The sequence below is a fragment of the Pteropus medius genome, unplaced genomic scaffold, assembly GCF_902729225.1.
Source record: "Pteropus medius unplaced genomic scaffold, Ma_sr-lr_union100, whole genome shotgun sequence".
Lineage (NCBI taxonomy): Eukaryota > Metazoa > Chordata > Mammalia > Chiroptera > Pteropodidae > Pteropus > Pteropus medius.
Window position 1 is genome coordinate 356,876 of NW_024350259.1, and position 17,024 is coordinate 373,899.

The 17,024-nt window shown below is 40.3% G+C and overlaps 1 protein-coding gene across 1 annotated transcript in view; it reads left to right on the top strand.

Annotated features, from left to right (window-relative positions):
- The window catches only part of LOC120583111 (heat shock transcription factor, Y-linked-like), a 54,692-nt gene extending 40,096 nt beyond the window's left edge, over positions 1-14,596 (top strand). Inside the window, 3 exon segments of the mRNA XM_039838451.1 lie at positions 10,307-10,640; positions 11,018-11,702; positions 14,256-14,596. Of these exon segments, the coding sequence (XP_039694385.1) occupies positions 10,307-10,640; positions 11,018-11,702; positions 14,256-14,596 (1,360 nt within the window).
- The last annotated feature ends 2,428 nt before the right edge of the window (positions 14,597-17,024 follow it).

The following is a 17,024-nucleotide window of genomic DNA, read 5'->3' on the forward strand; positions in this document are numbered from 1 at the left end:
GATTTCAAGTTCATGAGGAATCTAAAGAACATAATATAGAGTAACAAGAAAAAAAAGGCAGTAATAAACTCATAGACACAGAGAAAATTTGAGTGCTAGATTGGAGGGGGCTTGGAAGAATAGGACAAAAGGCCAATGGATAGTTGCAGAATATATTTGGAGATGTAGAGCATAGCATAACAATGTAATAAATATGTAAGGAGGAAGTAAGCTACCGGATTAGTGAGGTGATCATTTAGGAGTCATGCGGACCTGTGATTGCTAGGATGTGCAACTGAAACAAACAACTATAATTGAAAAGATACTCATAGAATTGTACAATGTAAATATGAGTAACAAATAGTCTCTTATATTTTGATAAAGCCAGAAAGAAAGAAAAGAAAAAAAAAAAAAGAATCACATCCACAACCATTGTTACCTAATGTTTCTGAGAATCAGGAATCTGAGGATGGAATAGTTAGATTTTCTGGTGAAAGTCTCTCACTGGGCATCAGAAATTTTCTCAGGGATTGACTGTTGGAACATTTGCTTGCAAAATTGCTTACAATGTTATTTGCAGGTTGCTTTTCCCATGAATATAGAACCCCATTTCTTCAATGCTTGTTCTTTATACGGTGTCCTCAGTCCTTTGTATCATGGTTTTCCCCAAAAGGACAACTCACAATATGGCTGATTTGCATTATCAGAATAAGCAAATAGATAGTGGGCAAGAAACCATCCCTGTCTTTCATACTTTGAGAAGTACTATCGCAGAGAGTTTGCTGTACTCTGGAAGCAAATCATCAGTTCCAGGTCACTCTCAAGAGAGTAGAGTACGGATTGACAGAGCCAGAGGAATAGAAATAAATTTTTGAGTTCTTTAGTGAATAGACATTTATATAACTTATGAATTGATTACCCAATATGTCTAGTATTTGCCTGACTTCATACACAGTTATTACATTATTACTGACTGTAACCCAATGAGACAACATAGGTGGACCAAGAGGCCATTGTGCCAAGTGAAATATGTCAGACAGAGGAAAACAAGTACCACGTGATCTCACTTATGTGTGGACACTAAAGACAAAGTGAATGAGCAAATAAAACAGAAGCAGACTCATAGATATAAAGAACGAGCTGATGGTTATCAGATAGAGAGGGGACTTGGGGGCTGGGTGAAAAATCAGAAATAGATTTAAAAAAACAAATTGGTAGTAACGAAATAGTCATAGAGATGAATGACTATGTTGTACTTGAAAATAAAATATTTCTTTAGGGTGATGAATATGTCTCAGAACTAGAGATGACAGTTGCACACTCTTATAAATATGCTGAATGCCGCTGAATTGCAATACTTCCTAAATCTTGTGACATTAGATAATATAATCAAATAAGTTTCAAGTGCACACTTTAACAATACAACACATGTATATTGCACTGTGTTCAGTACTCAAATTTAAATTTCCTCTACTACTAAATTTTGACCACCTCTATCCCAATCTTCCTTTCTCTCCCATTTCTCTCTGGTAAGCACTAAATTGTTGTCTGTGTTCATGAGTCTCCACTTATCGTGTGTGTGTGTGTGTGTGTGTGTGTGTGTGTTGCTTTAGATTTTATATCCCATGTGTGAGTGAAATCCTATGGTTCTCAATAATTTTTATCTGACTTACTTCACTTAGCATGGTGATCTCAAGATCGATTCATGGTGCTGATGATTCAGCACATGGTCTTTTCTTACGTTTGAGTCATATTTCGTATACATATACCGAATCTTCTTTATCCAATCATCTATCAAAGGTACTTTTGTTGTTTCCATGTCTTGGCCACCACGAATAATGCTGCCATGAATATTAAGTGCATATTTCTTTACAGAAAAACATTTTCAAATAATGGTGATAGACACTTGGAAGTAAGGTTCCTGGGCCATATGATAAATCTGTTCTTAATTTTGGAGGATCCTCCATATAGTTTCCCATAGTAATTTTACCAATTTACATTCCTCTCAGCATGTGTGTGGCTTCCTTTTTGCCTACAACCTCAACACTTGGTATTACTTGTTTTGTTATTAACAGACATTCTTACATAACCTACATCTAGTCTAATCCTAAATTCAACACTAACTCTTCATCTCACCTTAATTATAACCCTAAGTTAAAAATCAAACCCTAAATCATCTTGGAATGACATTAAACATAACATTTCCATCATAGAGTAAGAGAGAGCAATGTGAAGAAATAATAACTAAAACATTTGAAATTTGGTGAAGAAAACAGATATACAAGTCCAGGAAGTGCAGAGAGTATGAAGCAAGATGAGGTAAAGAGGCCCACATTAAGATAACAAACAAACATGGGTGAGAATGTGCAGGAAAGGAAGCCCTCAAACACTCTTGGTGGGATTGCAAAATGGTACAATCTCTATGTAAAACAGCATGTGAGATCCTCAAAAAAATTAACACTTATACTACCCTTTGCCTCAGCAAGTGCACTTGTTAGTGTTTATTCAAAGAAAATCAGAACACAATTTCATGGCGGCATTATTCACAATAGCCGAGATATGAAAGTAACCTACGGGTTCATAATATATGATAGGATAATATTATATCGTACATATACACAACTGAATTTTATTCAGCTATTTTAACAACTGAAATCTTAATAAATACAATAAATTAAAGGATATAAATACACCTAAAAAAATTGTTCCTGTACACTAACAACGACCTTTCTAAAAAAGAAATTTTAAAAAAGGCCAACTTATAATAGTATCCACATGAATAAAAATTAGAACTGTTTTTCCAAAGATGAAAAACTTATATACCAAACACAGATTAAATATTTTTTCAAGCCATACAGAAATGAAAAGATATTATGAGTACATAAATTAGAAGATGTACTATGATTAAAATGCTCATATCACCCAAAGTGACCCTCAAATTTAATGTGTTCCATGTCTTTCATTTTAAAAATACATTCACATTCACTTAGTATGCTGTGATGCCTCTTTTTGACATTTTAAATGTACAACCTCTGGTTGCATGCTTTCGACAAGATTACAGTATTTATTCTCTCAATTCTTTAGTAAAAAAAAAAAAGTTTTCATTTACTCATCTTGATCTCAATTCAAGATTATCTCTTTGTCTCTGACTTTCAGCAGTATTAATACTATTTGAGTGTGTATATGTGTGAGTTCATTTTGTTTAAGGACTGAATCTAATTTTGTGAAAAGCATTGGCCAACTATTATTTAACTCTTTTTATCTCTTATTCTTTCTCTTTAACTTTTCCTATTCAGATTGTAATTATTCTCATAGCACATTATTTCATAGAGCCCCACAGTGCTTTGATGTTCTCTTCTTTTTCTCATGTTTTTCCTTTTGAATTTCAGTTTGTGTAACTTCCATTGACATTCTTCAGTTTCTGTGACACCTTTGCCTAATATAGTTCTGCACTTGCTGACAGCTTTGTTTCTTAATTTTTCTGTTGTTTTGTTCTTCTTGTCACCATTTTCTCACTTCCATTTGATTCTTTTAGCTTACATCACTCAGCTGTAATAACCTGTAGTCTGTCTAGCTTTCCTTTGACCTTTTAAATGTCGTAACCAAAGTAACTTTCAATTCACTGTTTAGCAACCCCTATACCTGTGTTACACACAAATGCCACCTTGATTTTTTTTATTTTTTTTTAAATTTACAGTTGACATAAGGATAATATTAATGTCAGGTGTACTACATAGCAATAAGACATTTATATAACAAAATGATCACCCCACCTGGCACCATACATAGTTATCACAATATTTCGACTATATCTCTATGCTGTACTTTACATTCCCATAACTACTTGGTAACTGCCAGTTTGTACTCCTTAATCCCTTCCCTCTTCTCACCCTCCACAACCCTATATCCCATCTAGCAATGATCAAAATATTTTCTCTATCAATGAGTCTGTTTCTGTTTTATTTTTACTTTAGATCCCATATGTAGTGAAATCATATGGCATTTGTCTTACTTCATCTCACCTGCACCACTCAGAACAATACACTCTAGGTCCACCTACATTGTTAAGGATGGGATGATTTTATTCTATTTTATGGTCCAGTGATACTCTGCTTTATATGTGTATCACTTCTTTACTCACATCTGGATTGGTCGGCGCTTAGTTTGTTTCAATAAGGTCACTATTGTAAATAGTGCTTCAATGAAAAAAAGACTGCCTTAATCTTGTGGAATTATTGTTTTGGGATTTTGGAAATAAATACCCACTCATTTGATGTAAGATTGCTATGCCAGCTTTTTGTTGTTGTTGTTTCTATTTTAATGACACGTATTTTCCATCGTTTTGCTTTCAGTATGTGTTTGCCTTTCAATCTGAAGTGCATCTCTTGAGGGCAGCATATATAAGGCCTTTGTTTGCTTATCCTTTGAGCCACCCTGTGTCTTTTCGTTGGAGCATTTCATTTACAATTCAAGTAGGGTGACAAGGTGTAGTTATTGCCACTTTACTACTTATATTTTCTGTCTTCACCTTCTTCTTAAAGTAGTTTCTCTAACATTTCCCGTAATACTGGCTTGGTGTTGATAAACTCCTTTAGCTTTTCCTTGTCTGGGAAGCACTTTATCTATCCTTTAAATCTAAATGATGGCCTTTCTAGGTAGAGTATCCTTGATTGTAGGCCCTTGCTTTGCATCACTTTGACTATTTCGTGCTAATCCCTTTCTGACCTGCAATGTGTCTCTTGAGAAATCAGCTGACAGTCTTATGGGAGCTCCATTTTGGTAGCTAACTGTTTTTCTCTTGCTGCATTTAAGATTCTCCCTTTGTCTTGAACCTTTAGAATTTTCATTACGTGTCTTGGTGTGGATCTCTTTGGTTCATCTTGTTTGGAACTCTCTGCACTCCTCGACTTGTTAGGAATCTTTCTTGACATTATTTCTTTCAAAAGGTTTTCAACTCGTGGCTCTCTTCCTTCTACATCTTGATCCCCTATGATGCAAATGTTGGTTTCTTGGTATTGTCCCAGAGGCCTCTGAAGCTATCCTTATTTTTTGATTATTACTTCTTTGTGGCTGTCCTAATTGGGTGTTCTCTGCTACCTAATTTCCAAATTGTTGATTCAGTCTCCTACTTCTTATTTTCTACTGCTGGTTCCCTCTAAAGCATTTTAATTTGGGTTAGTGTGTGTTTTATTTGTCAATGGTTATTTTGTGTGTGTGTGACCAGATCTTTTCCACATTCATTTTTATGTTTTCTGTATTTTTGTTAAACTTTGTACAGAGTTCACTGAGCATTTTTATAACTGTTTTTTTTTTTTTCTGAATTCTGCATCTCGCAGTTTGTCTCTTTTTTATTTAATTAGTTCTCTGGCGTTCTGTTATGTTTTCTTATCTGGAACATGTTTCATTGTATTCTCATTTTTGCTCTCCCTATGTATGTTTGTGTGGATTTGGGAGAGTTGCTCGGTCTCCCAGTCTTTGTGGAGTGGCCTTCTATTGTAGGTGTCCTGTGGGTCTTATTGGTGTAGCTTTTCTGACCATCTGAGCTAGGAGCTTCGAATACGTTCCAGTTGTGAGTTGCATGTGTTCTACTGTTCTTGTTGATCTTGCTTGTTATTTGTTCATAAATAGAATTTGTTTGTGAGAACTGGCCATGACTACAGTGGAGGAGCTATTGTGCACAGGCTGACCCTGTGGAGGATCTGCTTTAGCAGGACACTGTTGCCAACCATGTCTGACATTAGGATGTGTCAAGCAAGGACAGGCAATTTGTCTGGAGAAACCAAAGTAAGGAGCTTAGTTGGCACTAAATATTGGGTCTCCTAGAATCACTAGAGCAGACTCAAGGGTGTTACCTAGACTGGTGAACACTCAGATATCGTCTCTTCCTGCATCTGTATGCTGGATGTGGGGAGGGCTCAACAAAGACACTATGTCTTCTGCCAGCACGATTGCTTCAGTCTAGGAGGCAGCTTCGTCTCCAGCTCTTGACATGAAGCTAGTCAAAATTGTTTCTCTTCCTATGTCCCTGGTATCTTTTGAGCTGCTGCTCTAGAGCTGAAACTCAGAGGATTGAGTCCATCAATGAGAACGTCTCTGTGTGGGCTCCTTAAGAGGACTATCTGCATTCCAGCCACACATCATCTCACTCAGCGACAATCTCCAATAATTTCATAACCAAAATTTATGGAAACTTTTTCCCAGTATTGGAATTCTGGGCTGGGGGAGCCTTGTAAGGGCTAGAATGCTTCACTCCTCAGCGAATCCATCAAAGGGAAACTATCTCTCCAAATTTTTAGCTGGCTCATGTGTGAGATCGGCCGGTTCCGTATTTCCATCCTGCCTAGCAGACTCTGTCTTTTAATAGAATGTCTCTTATAGGCAGACTTCAGGAGATTGTCAATAAAGGTTTTTCTATAGGTTAGTCGTAATTTTGATGTGATTGTGATAGAAGGCAAACACAATATTTATCTCCTCTGCCATCTTAACCAGAAGCATTTTGAATGTCACTTTGAAAATATGTACATCAGGGCTCTCGCGTTTGTGTTCCTCATTATTTCTCTTGCTCAGACATGCTAGGACAGTAACTAAACTTGTAGTGTTATGTTTGATTGTGTTATCTGTCATTATGTCATAGTCACAATTAATTAACTTTGTGGGAACCTGTACTCCTGCTACTTCCTGCTGGCCCTTCACTGTGAATTGTCTCTGTGAATCAGTCAGGGATCTGCCTGTGGGCTTTTGTTGCTATGAAGACCATTGTTGAAGTTTGTTTCTTTTATGAATGTCAGAAAATTCCATTTGCCCCCTGATTCCTTGTTTATGTTTCTTCCTTGGTATGGGGTCTGTACATTCTGCTTTGCTCACAGAGCATCTATTTGCTTTTGCTCTCCCAGCTGCATGACCCTGGTGTTTATGTTATGGTTATTGGTGTGGTGGTAGGGCTGGGAGGGTGTCTCTATCTGACCTTTGACTGATCCTTGTTCTTAGCCAGGGATGTGTCCTGGGCCTGGGTGTGTCCTTGCAGTTGTTCTTATCTCTCTTCCAGGAACAGTGTTCATCCTGACACATGTTCCTGCCCTGCCCTATGATAGATAGTAATCTAGACAGGCTGTCCCCCACATGCAGTGGTTTTCCAGTGTCCTCAGATTCCATTTTCTGAAATACAAAGGATCATGGAGGAATACTATGAAAAAAATATATTACACCAAATTTAATAACCTAGAAAAAACGGATCAATACTTAGAAAAATTCAATCTTCCTAGACTGAATCAGAAAGATATGGAAAATCTAAACAGACTGATCAGCATTATGGAAATTGAAACAATCATCAAAAGCCTAACAAAAAGTAAATGTCCAGGACCAGATGGCTACACCAGTGAATTCTAACAAACATTCAAAGAACATTTAATACCTATTCTTCTCAAACTCCTCCAAATTATTGAACAGGAGGCAATACTTCCCAACTCATTTTATAAGGCCAATGTCACACTGATACCAAAATCTGGTAAAGATAACACACAAAAAGAAAAATACAGAACAGTATCTCTTACGAACACAGGTGCAAAAATCCATATAAGATACTAGCAAACCAAATATATCAACATCTGAGAAAGATTATACACCATGATCAAGTGGGCTTCATCCCAGGCGCACCATCCCCACGGATGGTTTAACATGAACAAATCAATTAATGTGATATGCCACATTTTTTACAGAAATTAAAATATAAGAATCATATGATCATATCAATTGTTGCAAGAAAAGACTTTGACAAGATCCAGCCTCCCTTTATGATCAAAACACTTAACAAAATTGGTATACAAGAAAAGTACCTTAACATAATAAAAGCCATAAAGGACAAACCCTCAGCCAACATTTACTTAATGATGAAAAACTAAAACCATTCTCTCTAAGATCAGGAACAAAGCAAGGCTGTCCATTGTTGCCATTGTTATTCAATATAACTTTGGGAGTCCTAGCGAGTGCAATCAGGCAAGAGAAAGTTATAAAAGACAACCAAAGAGGAGATGAAAAAGTTAAACTGGCACAATTCGAGGATGACTTGATTCTCTATATAGAGAACCTTGATCATTCTACAAGAACGCTATGAGGAACAATAAGCAAATACAGAAAAGTCTGTGGATACAAAAATCAATGTTTAAAAATCCACTGCGTCCCCATACTCTAATAACGAACCATGAGAAAAAGGAGTGGAAAAGTAATTCCTTCTGCAATTGCAGCAAAAAGAATAAACTACCTAGGAATAAATTCGACAAAACATATGAAGGAACTATATAACGAAAACTACAATACCATATTAAAAGAAATTAAAGAACATAAGAAAAATGGAAAGATATTCTATGTTCTTGAACTGGAAGAATCAACATAGTTAAAAAGACCAAATCGCCTAAAGCTTTATACAGATTTAATGCAATGACGATCCAAATGCCATGGACTTTTTTTTTTTTTTTAAAGAAATAGAATAAAACATCTTCAGATTTGTATGGAAGCACAAAAGACCATGAAGTGCCAAAGCCATCTAGAGGAAAACAAAGAACGAGGCTGGAGACATCACTCTGCCAGTCTTCAAATTAAATTACAAAGCAACAGTCATCAAAACAGCATGGTATTGCAGCAAAACAGACACACAGACCCGCAGATCTAAAAAGCTTGCTTAGCAAAATAAATCGTCAACAAGGTAAGGAGACAACCCTCTCAATAGGAAAATATATTTATAAGCAATGCCATCGATAAGGGCCTCTTATCCAAAATATACAAAGAACTCATACGACTCAATAACGACAAAAAACAAATGATCCAATCAAGAACTGGGCAGAGGAACTGAACAGACACTTCTCCCTAGAAGACATACAAAGGGCCTACCATCATAAAAAGATGCTCAACATCGCTAGCTTTTACGGAAATGCAAATCAGAACCACAATGAGATACCATCTCACACTTGTTACAATAGCTATTGTCAACAGGACAAGTAATAAATGTTGGAGAGGATGTAGAGAAATAGGAACACTCATACACAGCTGATGGGACTGCAAATTAGTATAGCCACTATGGAAAACAGTTTGGAGGTTCCTCAAAAAACTGAGAATTGATCTACCATATGATCCAGCAATCCCACTGGGTATTTACCCGCAAGGACCTGAAAACCCATATTGAAAAAGATACAACAATAGCAGCATTATTCACAATGGCCAGTACATGGAAGCGACAAAAGGGTCCTGGATAAATGATTGGATAAAAAAGCTGTGGCACATATATTCAATAGAATGTTACTCAGCCATAAGAAGAGATGAAGTACTGTCATTTGCGACAACATGGATGGACCTCGAGATAATCATGCTAAGAGAAATAAGCCATATTAAAAAAGTAGAAAATCCCATAATATCACTTATATGTAGGCATATAAATCTAAAAGCAACAAATGAACAAGACAAAGAGAGACTCAAGGCCATGCAAAATGAACTACTGATTATCAGAGGTTAGGGGTAGGGGAGGAGGGAAGAGGTAATATGCATTAAAGAGTAAATATAGTGGGATTGGAGGAGTTTGAAGTGGGTAAAGGAGATCATATATATGGTAGCTGAAGGAAACTGAACTTTTGACGGTACTCACACAATAGAATATATAGACATCAAATTATAATGTACATCTGAACATTATATCATGTATTAACCATTACCCCGATAAACTTAATTTTAAAAATTAAATAAGTAAATAAATGTCTGCAACTACCTCCCCAGAAAAAGGATATCTGTATATTTTTCTAATTTGAAAAATGACATTTTGTTCTATTGTAAAAATGCTCTTAGTTTTCTAATATTGCACCTAGCCAATAAAGATAAGGCCCAGAAAAAAAAAAAAAGATCCGCCGCAAAAAGTTTTTGCAAATTACACTACGTAAATAACCAGCCTAATCTGATGTTAACTGAATAAAATTTACAGAGTGAGAGGAAAACCGTGGCTGTATGTTATGTTTAGTTGCTAGGAGACCTGTCATATTGTGATGTCACAGCTGCTCAGGGGGAGCACCTTTGTGGAGATCTGGGCAGTTTATCAGTGTAGGTCTGCCAAGGCAGTATCTGGGGCTGTGCTGTTCAAAACTAGATCAGTGACAACAGTAGACGAAGAAAGGTTTATTTGACATGGCACATGTTTCTTCAGAAAGTCAAGGTGATTCTTCTAAAGATGAAGCAACTGGCTCAGCAACCTCCGTTGCATGATCACACATTCACTGGGGCCTCACACTGAGGTCTGTAGCCATAGAAAATGCTTTTCAGACATTTTCTGCATGATTTTGGATAAGAAGAGCTTGTCACACATTTGTGTCTCTGGACCAGATGAAGATAATGATTTTCGATCTATGACCTTTCCCAGAAAACTCTGGAAAATAGTTGGAAGCAATCAGTTTCAGTCTATTTGCTGGGATGGGAATGGAATTTGTATAGGGATTAATGAAGAACTCTTTAAGAAAGAAGTTCTGGAAAGAAAGGCCCCTTTCAGAGTATTTGAAACTGAAAGTATGAAAAGTTTAGTTCGATGGCTTAACCTTTATGGATTTAGCAAAGTGCAACAGACTTTTCAAACATTTGCTTGTCTAGCTGATATTCTGGCAGAAGAGAGAGAAGTCTCTGTTTTAAACAAGGTAGTAAAAATTAGCTACTCCATATAATACAGTGGATGTTGTTGTTGTGTGTGTGTGTGTGTGTGTGTGTAAAAGTAAGATCATAAAAGATTATAAAAATGTTACTAGCAACTTTGAATCTCATCAGTGAACTTTTAAGGCAAGTTGCTGAAAGCACTTTATAGAGTACATTCGGCATTACTTTAAATGTAAATATGATTTTTTACTTGAGGGTCATGCGATTTAAGTTTTTATTCCCAATTATTGATTTTTAACATAGTTAACAATATTCATGCATTGATGACATTAACTTGGCATAATAACATTGATATATGAGATTTAGAGGTTAGGTTTCTTACAGTCTTCTGTCAGCAAATAATTTTCTCCTCTGTTTTTAGTTACACTTCTATCAAAATCCAAATTTTAAACGAGGCTGTCCTCAACTTTTAGTCAGAATGAAAAGAAGAGTTGGGATCAAAAAAGCTCCTCCAGCAGCTTCAATAGCTCACAATTTCAACAGGGGGCACACTGGAACAGAGATTATTGTAGGTCATCATCATTCTGGTTTTCTTGCTGATACTCGTGGAGAAAGCATATTTTCAACTTCCACTAGTTTAAATACACCACCAATAAGCAAGCCTTCTACCAGCCAGATACTTGCTAATACAAATGCTCCAATCAGAAGTGAATTTCCTCCTCCTTCATCAACTTTAGGTAGACCATCAGAACAAACCGTAACGGACCCACACGCTGTTTTGAATCAGTTGACCACTTTTCAAATGCACTCATATGGCAGCTACACTCAAGCAAATGGCCACTTCGTGAATTTTATTACAAGCACAACTGCTACTTCTCACTATATCCTATCTCCCTTACAGATAAGTTATTTTGGAAGGATGCAGCCTTCTACTTACCCAACAAGATATCCTGATTTACCAGGCACTGATGGTTCTTTTTCCAACTCACAACTAGCAGGCAACCTGTGGATCCCCATGTCAATGATGGCTGATACATCCGCTTCCACTTTTTCAAGGTTAATTCGTCCACCACCTTCATCAGGTGAACACATCACCCTAATTACAGGTGATGTACCAATGGACTACCAGACTATGCAAAATAGCAAACATTAAAAATAATGTTGTCAAACATCAGCAAAGTGCATGCAACCATCTCCTTTGAACAATAAACTTATATGTTCACCTTAGGTGTTAATTTCCTTATTTTTGAAGGAGTTAAGAGTAAAATGATGCATTCTTTTGTGGTAGACTATATACTATTGTTTACTACTTGGACCTTTTGGTCATTATGAACATTTACGTAAAGTATATCTAATTCAGTGTTTTAAAGGGGTAGAGATCATGAGAGTAATAGTAAATGAAGAAACTGGAGTTAAGTGATATCTGAAACAGCCCAGGTAGAATCAAATGAAGGCCTAACTTGGGATGTTAAGAAGGGATAGATACATATCGAATCTAGAGAAGACACCCATGCAGTATTTACTTTAGCATTTCCTCAATTTCATTACTTTTCCTGTGATTTTAAAATATAAGATCTTGGATTTCAGTTGGCAGAATTGTCTTCATTCAAAATGCATCTCGCTCTCAAAAGAATAACATACGCTAACCAGCCCAGTAATTGTCATCACCATGATGCCCTCACTGAAATTGTAAAGATCATATGCTCTTGTCATTGATTTCATCGCTGTCTGCACATGCAGAATTTTACAAATATTTCAGATGTCTCTTTTACTTCTACTGCCCTTAAGGCATTCAAGCTTACTTATGTCCATTTTTCCTCCCTTTGTGAGTCCACCGAAGAGGAATTTCCCCTTAATTGGCCAACATTTCAATCAGCTCTTTCTGCTTCTGTAAATATGCTCTTTGCAAAGCCAGACATCTCAAGGTCAACAGAGAACTTATCTTCCCCTAAAGATATACTACGTTAGTGCTTGTTACATAAAAACTCCTATAATCTATAACTGCCAGTAGGGACTTCAGAGGTCTGTAAATCAGCCCATGCGAACTGTAACAACACAAGTATAAAAATAAAATTGTCCCTAAGTTCAGGATCCAGATTTCAGAGCGCTAACTCTTCTGGGACCGCTGGTTAATAAAATTGAGTACTCTAAATCTCTAGGTGCTGTTTGATTTCTCTCTGGTCTGAGTTTTTGCAACTTCTCTGCAACATTTCCGGAAGCCCCAGAGAGATTTACAGCCACGCCGATCCTTTGAGCCGCTGGACCGGTAGCCCGGCTGAGCCAGCAGGGAGCGGCCCCCAGACGAATGAGGAGGTGCGCCTGCTGACGATTATTCCGGGTTCTCTTTCTAACCGGGCCCCCGATTCCCGGGACGGCTGAGCCTCCAACTGGACTTATAGGAGGGATGGATCAACACACCAGGAACGGCCACAGGATGAGGTTAGGTCCCAGGATCTGCCCACAGGCAGGTCCCGACTCCGGACGGAATAGGAGCTTGATCACCTCTTAGTCTTCAGTTTGAAGACACAGGTCAGGGTCTTAGTTGGGGAGACATCAGAGTCCTCCAAGGAGTGGAAGAGATCAGGGTCTTCCGGAGGGAGAGGACATAGCTCAGGGTCTCCCCAAAGCGGGGAGTCAATGTTCTAACCTGGTGTGTGAATGAGTGACTGAATGAGTGGTTTGACTGGCTTGCCAATCAGGTCTGAGTTTGTAGCTCCATGGCTGGGCACCCTTAAGGTCCCCTAAAGACCATGGAGTTTCTTAGGGCTCACTGTGCGGGTCCGTGGTGAACTCATGTGGTCTAGGGCGGCATCGGACTAGTGTCCGATAATAAGTCACACAAAGCTGAGTCCACTATGGCTAAGTTTCTCGTGAGGGCATACGGCCAGATGAGCATTTGAGGGGTCTCCTCTTCAGAGGGGGCAACTACACTTGTTTGTCTTTGCAACACCGTCGCAGGGTGGGAAGAGGTGGGTCAACACTAAGAAAAGGGGGGAACTCCATCACTTTCTGGAGGGCTTCCAAACACCCCCTACTGGTTAGCAAACACATCAAAGAAAGCGGGGGAGTCTGTACAAAAGAGAGTGAATGCTGAGCGGCTGAGATGTGGCTTTGCCACAAAGTGAGAGTTGAGTCCCTATCCGTGGTTCCGTGGTGACCTCATATGGCTTAAGGTGCTGTCACTAGATCTCCATGAGAAGTCTACTCCACTGATCCGGGTCTTAACACTCTGTGTTAGGAGGAGCCTGAAATAACTCTGCAAGGATTTTGAACAGAGACATATGAAGTGAGTGGCATCCCGTCCAGTTTCCCTGACCCTATTCCGTACCCTCCATGTGGCATGATTGTTGTCTCTTGCAGGAGGTATTGCGGGGAGTTTCTCTAAGACAACTGTCTTGAATTGTATGTTGAAACATTTCAAGAAGGGTTTCTCAGAGGATCACAGGGTCAAGCTGACACCGGGAAAACTTTGTGCTCTTTGTGGACTTGAATGGCCCGCCTTTGGGGTATTATGGCCTTCCGAGGGGACCCTAGACCTCCACACTGTTAGAGCTGTGCACCAGGTAGTGACAGGGACATCTGGACCACTTTCCATACATAGACACATGGCTGCAGACTGCCACTGTAGTGCACCCTTGGGCCTGGTTCTGCACAAATAGGTAGGGAGAGAGTAAAGTACTTGTGGCCTGACCAACTCCAGGAAAGAGCAAGGAAGAGCCAGCAAAAATCACCTACCAAGGGGACCCCGAGGAAGAACCTGCCTTCCCACCTCTGTAATCTCTACAGCTCCGTCGCCCCCACACAGCCACTCTACCCCCAGTTGTTGGACAGCCCTCCATCATCGGTGTCTTCACCACCTCAGCGGCCCGAGAGGCTACCAGGCTCGAGTTCACAGTGTCTTCGCTCAGCCAGTCTTGCAGTTGCAGCCCTTCAGAATCCACTCCGAGAAACTCGAGGACCTTTAAGGATGGGAGAAGATGGCCGCCCTGTCCTCTACTAGCAGCCTTTCACCACAACTGACCTCCTCAACTGGAAGCAGCACACCCCATCCTATTTGGAGGAACCCTAAGTGATGTTTGACCTGCTCGAGTCCATCTTCCAAACTCATCCGCCTACCTGGGATGACTGCCGTCAACTCCTCCTAACTCTCTTCAACACCATAGAACGATGCCATATTCTGTCAGATGCACGGGGATGGCTCTAAGGACAAGCACCAGACGGTGTACTAGACACTGCAGCGTGGGCCTTAGAGGCTGTGCCTGACGCCAGGCCCTATTGGGACTTCAGCGTTCAAGACAGAAGAGACTCTCTCAACAGGTAGCGGCAGGCCATACTGAAGGAAACAAAGCTGGGGCTAAAAAGCCAACAAACATGTCAAAAATGGCAGAAGTCCTCCAGAAGCCAGAGGAGTCATCCACAGAGAGACTATGCGAGGCATTCCGGGTTTATACCCCTTTTGACGCTGAAGTGAAAGAAAACCAACGTATGGTCAATGTGGCCTTTGTAGCCTAAACTTATACTGACATCAGCTGCACACTTTAGAAATTAGAGGGCTTTGCTGGGATGAACGACAGCCAGCTACCGGAGGTCATGAACAAGGTGTTTGTGAACCGTGACCAGGAGGCCCAAACGATAGATGATAGGTGGATGAAACAAAAGGGGTCTCTGATGGCAGCAGCATTAGGGAACCCAGGCCCACTGCAGCAGGCTGCTGCTCCCCCACAGAAAGGAGAAACCAAAAGGAGATCTCCAGTATGCCGCGACTAAAGAGCCTACTGCAAAGAGACCGGCCATTGGAGAGACGAGTGCCCCCACAATGTGAGGACAGCTGAAGGACCAAAGAAGTTCAATCGTCCTCGTAAAGGAAAGTACCAGCCAGAGCCAGCCATTCAAGAGCCCATTGGTCTAGTCAAAGCCCAGTGAGACTAAGGGTGACCATGCTCACTGATACTAGGCCCCCGAAAGCCCAGGGTCTCAATAGAAATAGGGGGCCAATCAATGACTGTTATTATGGTGAACACTGGGGTTGAATACTCTGTAGTAACCACACCTGTGGCACCCCTCGTGGGCTGAACAACAATTCTTGTTGGGGCCACAGGGGACTGAGTTACCTGCTTGTTCTGTAAAACCCTCTCATGTATTCTAAGGGGCCAATCAGTGACTCATGAGATCCTCCACCTAAGAGAGTGCTCCATTCCTCTTCTGAGTAGACACTTATTAACAAAGCTAGGAGTACAAATTACCTTTGTCCTCGAGAAGCTCTCTAGTCTCTCCCTGAAGAGCCAGCCGCTCTAATGATGGCTCAGACTGTGCGCGGGGAGGACGAATGGCACCTCTATTCTCCGAAGACGAACGAAGAAATCCAACCAGTCCATTAGACGAGTTTCCTACTGTCTGGGCTGAGAAAGGGCCCCCAGGTATAACCAAAAATCACATACCCATCATGGTAGACCTGAGACCAGAAGCCACTCCTGTTACACACAGGCAATATCCCGTGTCACGGGAAGCACGCCTGGGACTCCAGCATTTGTGTGACACCAGAATTCTAGTTGAGTGTCAGTCACCATGCAATTCTCCACTCTTACCAGTTAAGAGGCTGGGAGGGAACAACTACCACCCTGTCCAGGATCTCTGTCCATCAACAGCGCAGTGGTCACCATCCATCCAGTGGTCTCGACCCTGTACACACTCCTAATTCTCTTACCTGCCCACGGAAGCTGGTTCACTTGCTTAGATGTCAAGGATGCCTTCTTCTGCCTCCGGTTATCACCCGCCAGAAAGCCTTTGTTCACCTTTGAATGGGAAGACCCACATACCAGGAGAAAGACGCAACTGACCTGGACAAGATGGCCACAGGGCTTTAAAAATTTTCCCACCCTGTTTGGCAAAGCACTGGTCACAGATCTTGCTGCCTTCCCCAGAGAGACCCTCAACAGCACTCTGCTCCAGTACGCAGATGACCTGTTGCTGGCTAGTCCTACCCAATGAGACTGCTGGAAATGTACTAGAGCCCTGCTGGCTCTGCTCTCTTCCATGGGATACAAGATGTCCAGGCAAAAGGCTCACATGTGCAAATGGGAGGTCAAAAACCTTGGGTTCATCATCTCAGAAGGACATCGGGCACTTGGACATGAGAGGAAATTAGCTATCTGTTCTGTACTTCGACCAAACACTAAGAAAGGGGTCCTCGAGTTCCTAGAGGTAGCCAGATTCTGCCGGATCTGTATACCAGGTTTCTCTGAAATTGCCAGGCCTCTGTATGAGGCCACAGCTGAGTCTAGTAAGGACCTCCTGGAGTGGGGCTCCAAACATGAAAAGACCTTCAGAGAAATAAAGAGACTCATGACCGGTGCCCCAGCATTGGGATCACTGGACGTAACACGAGATTAAAACTTCTGCGTGTATGAGAAGAATCACTCTGCGCTGGG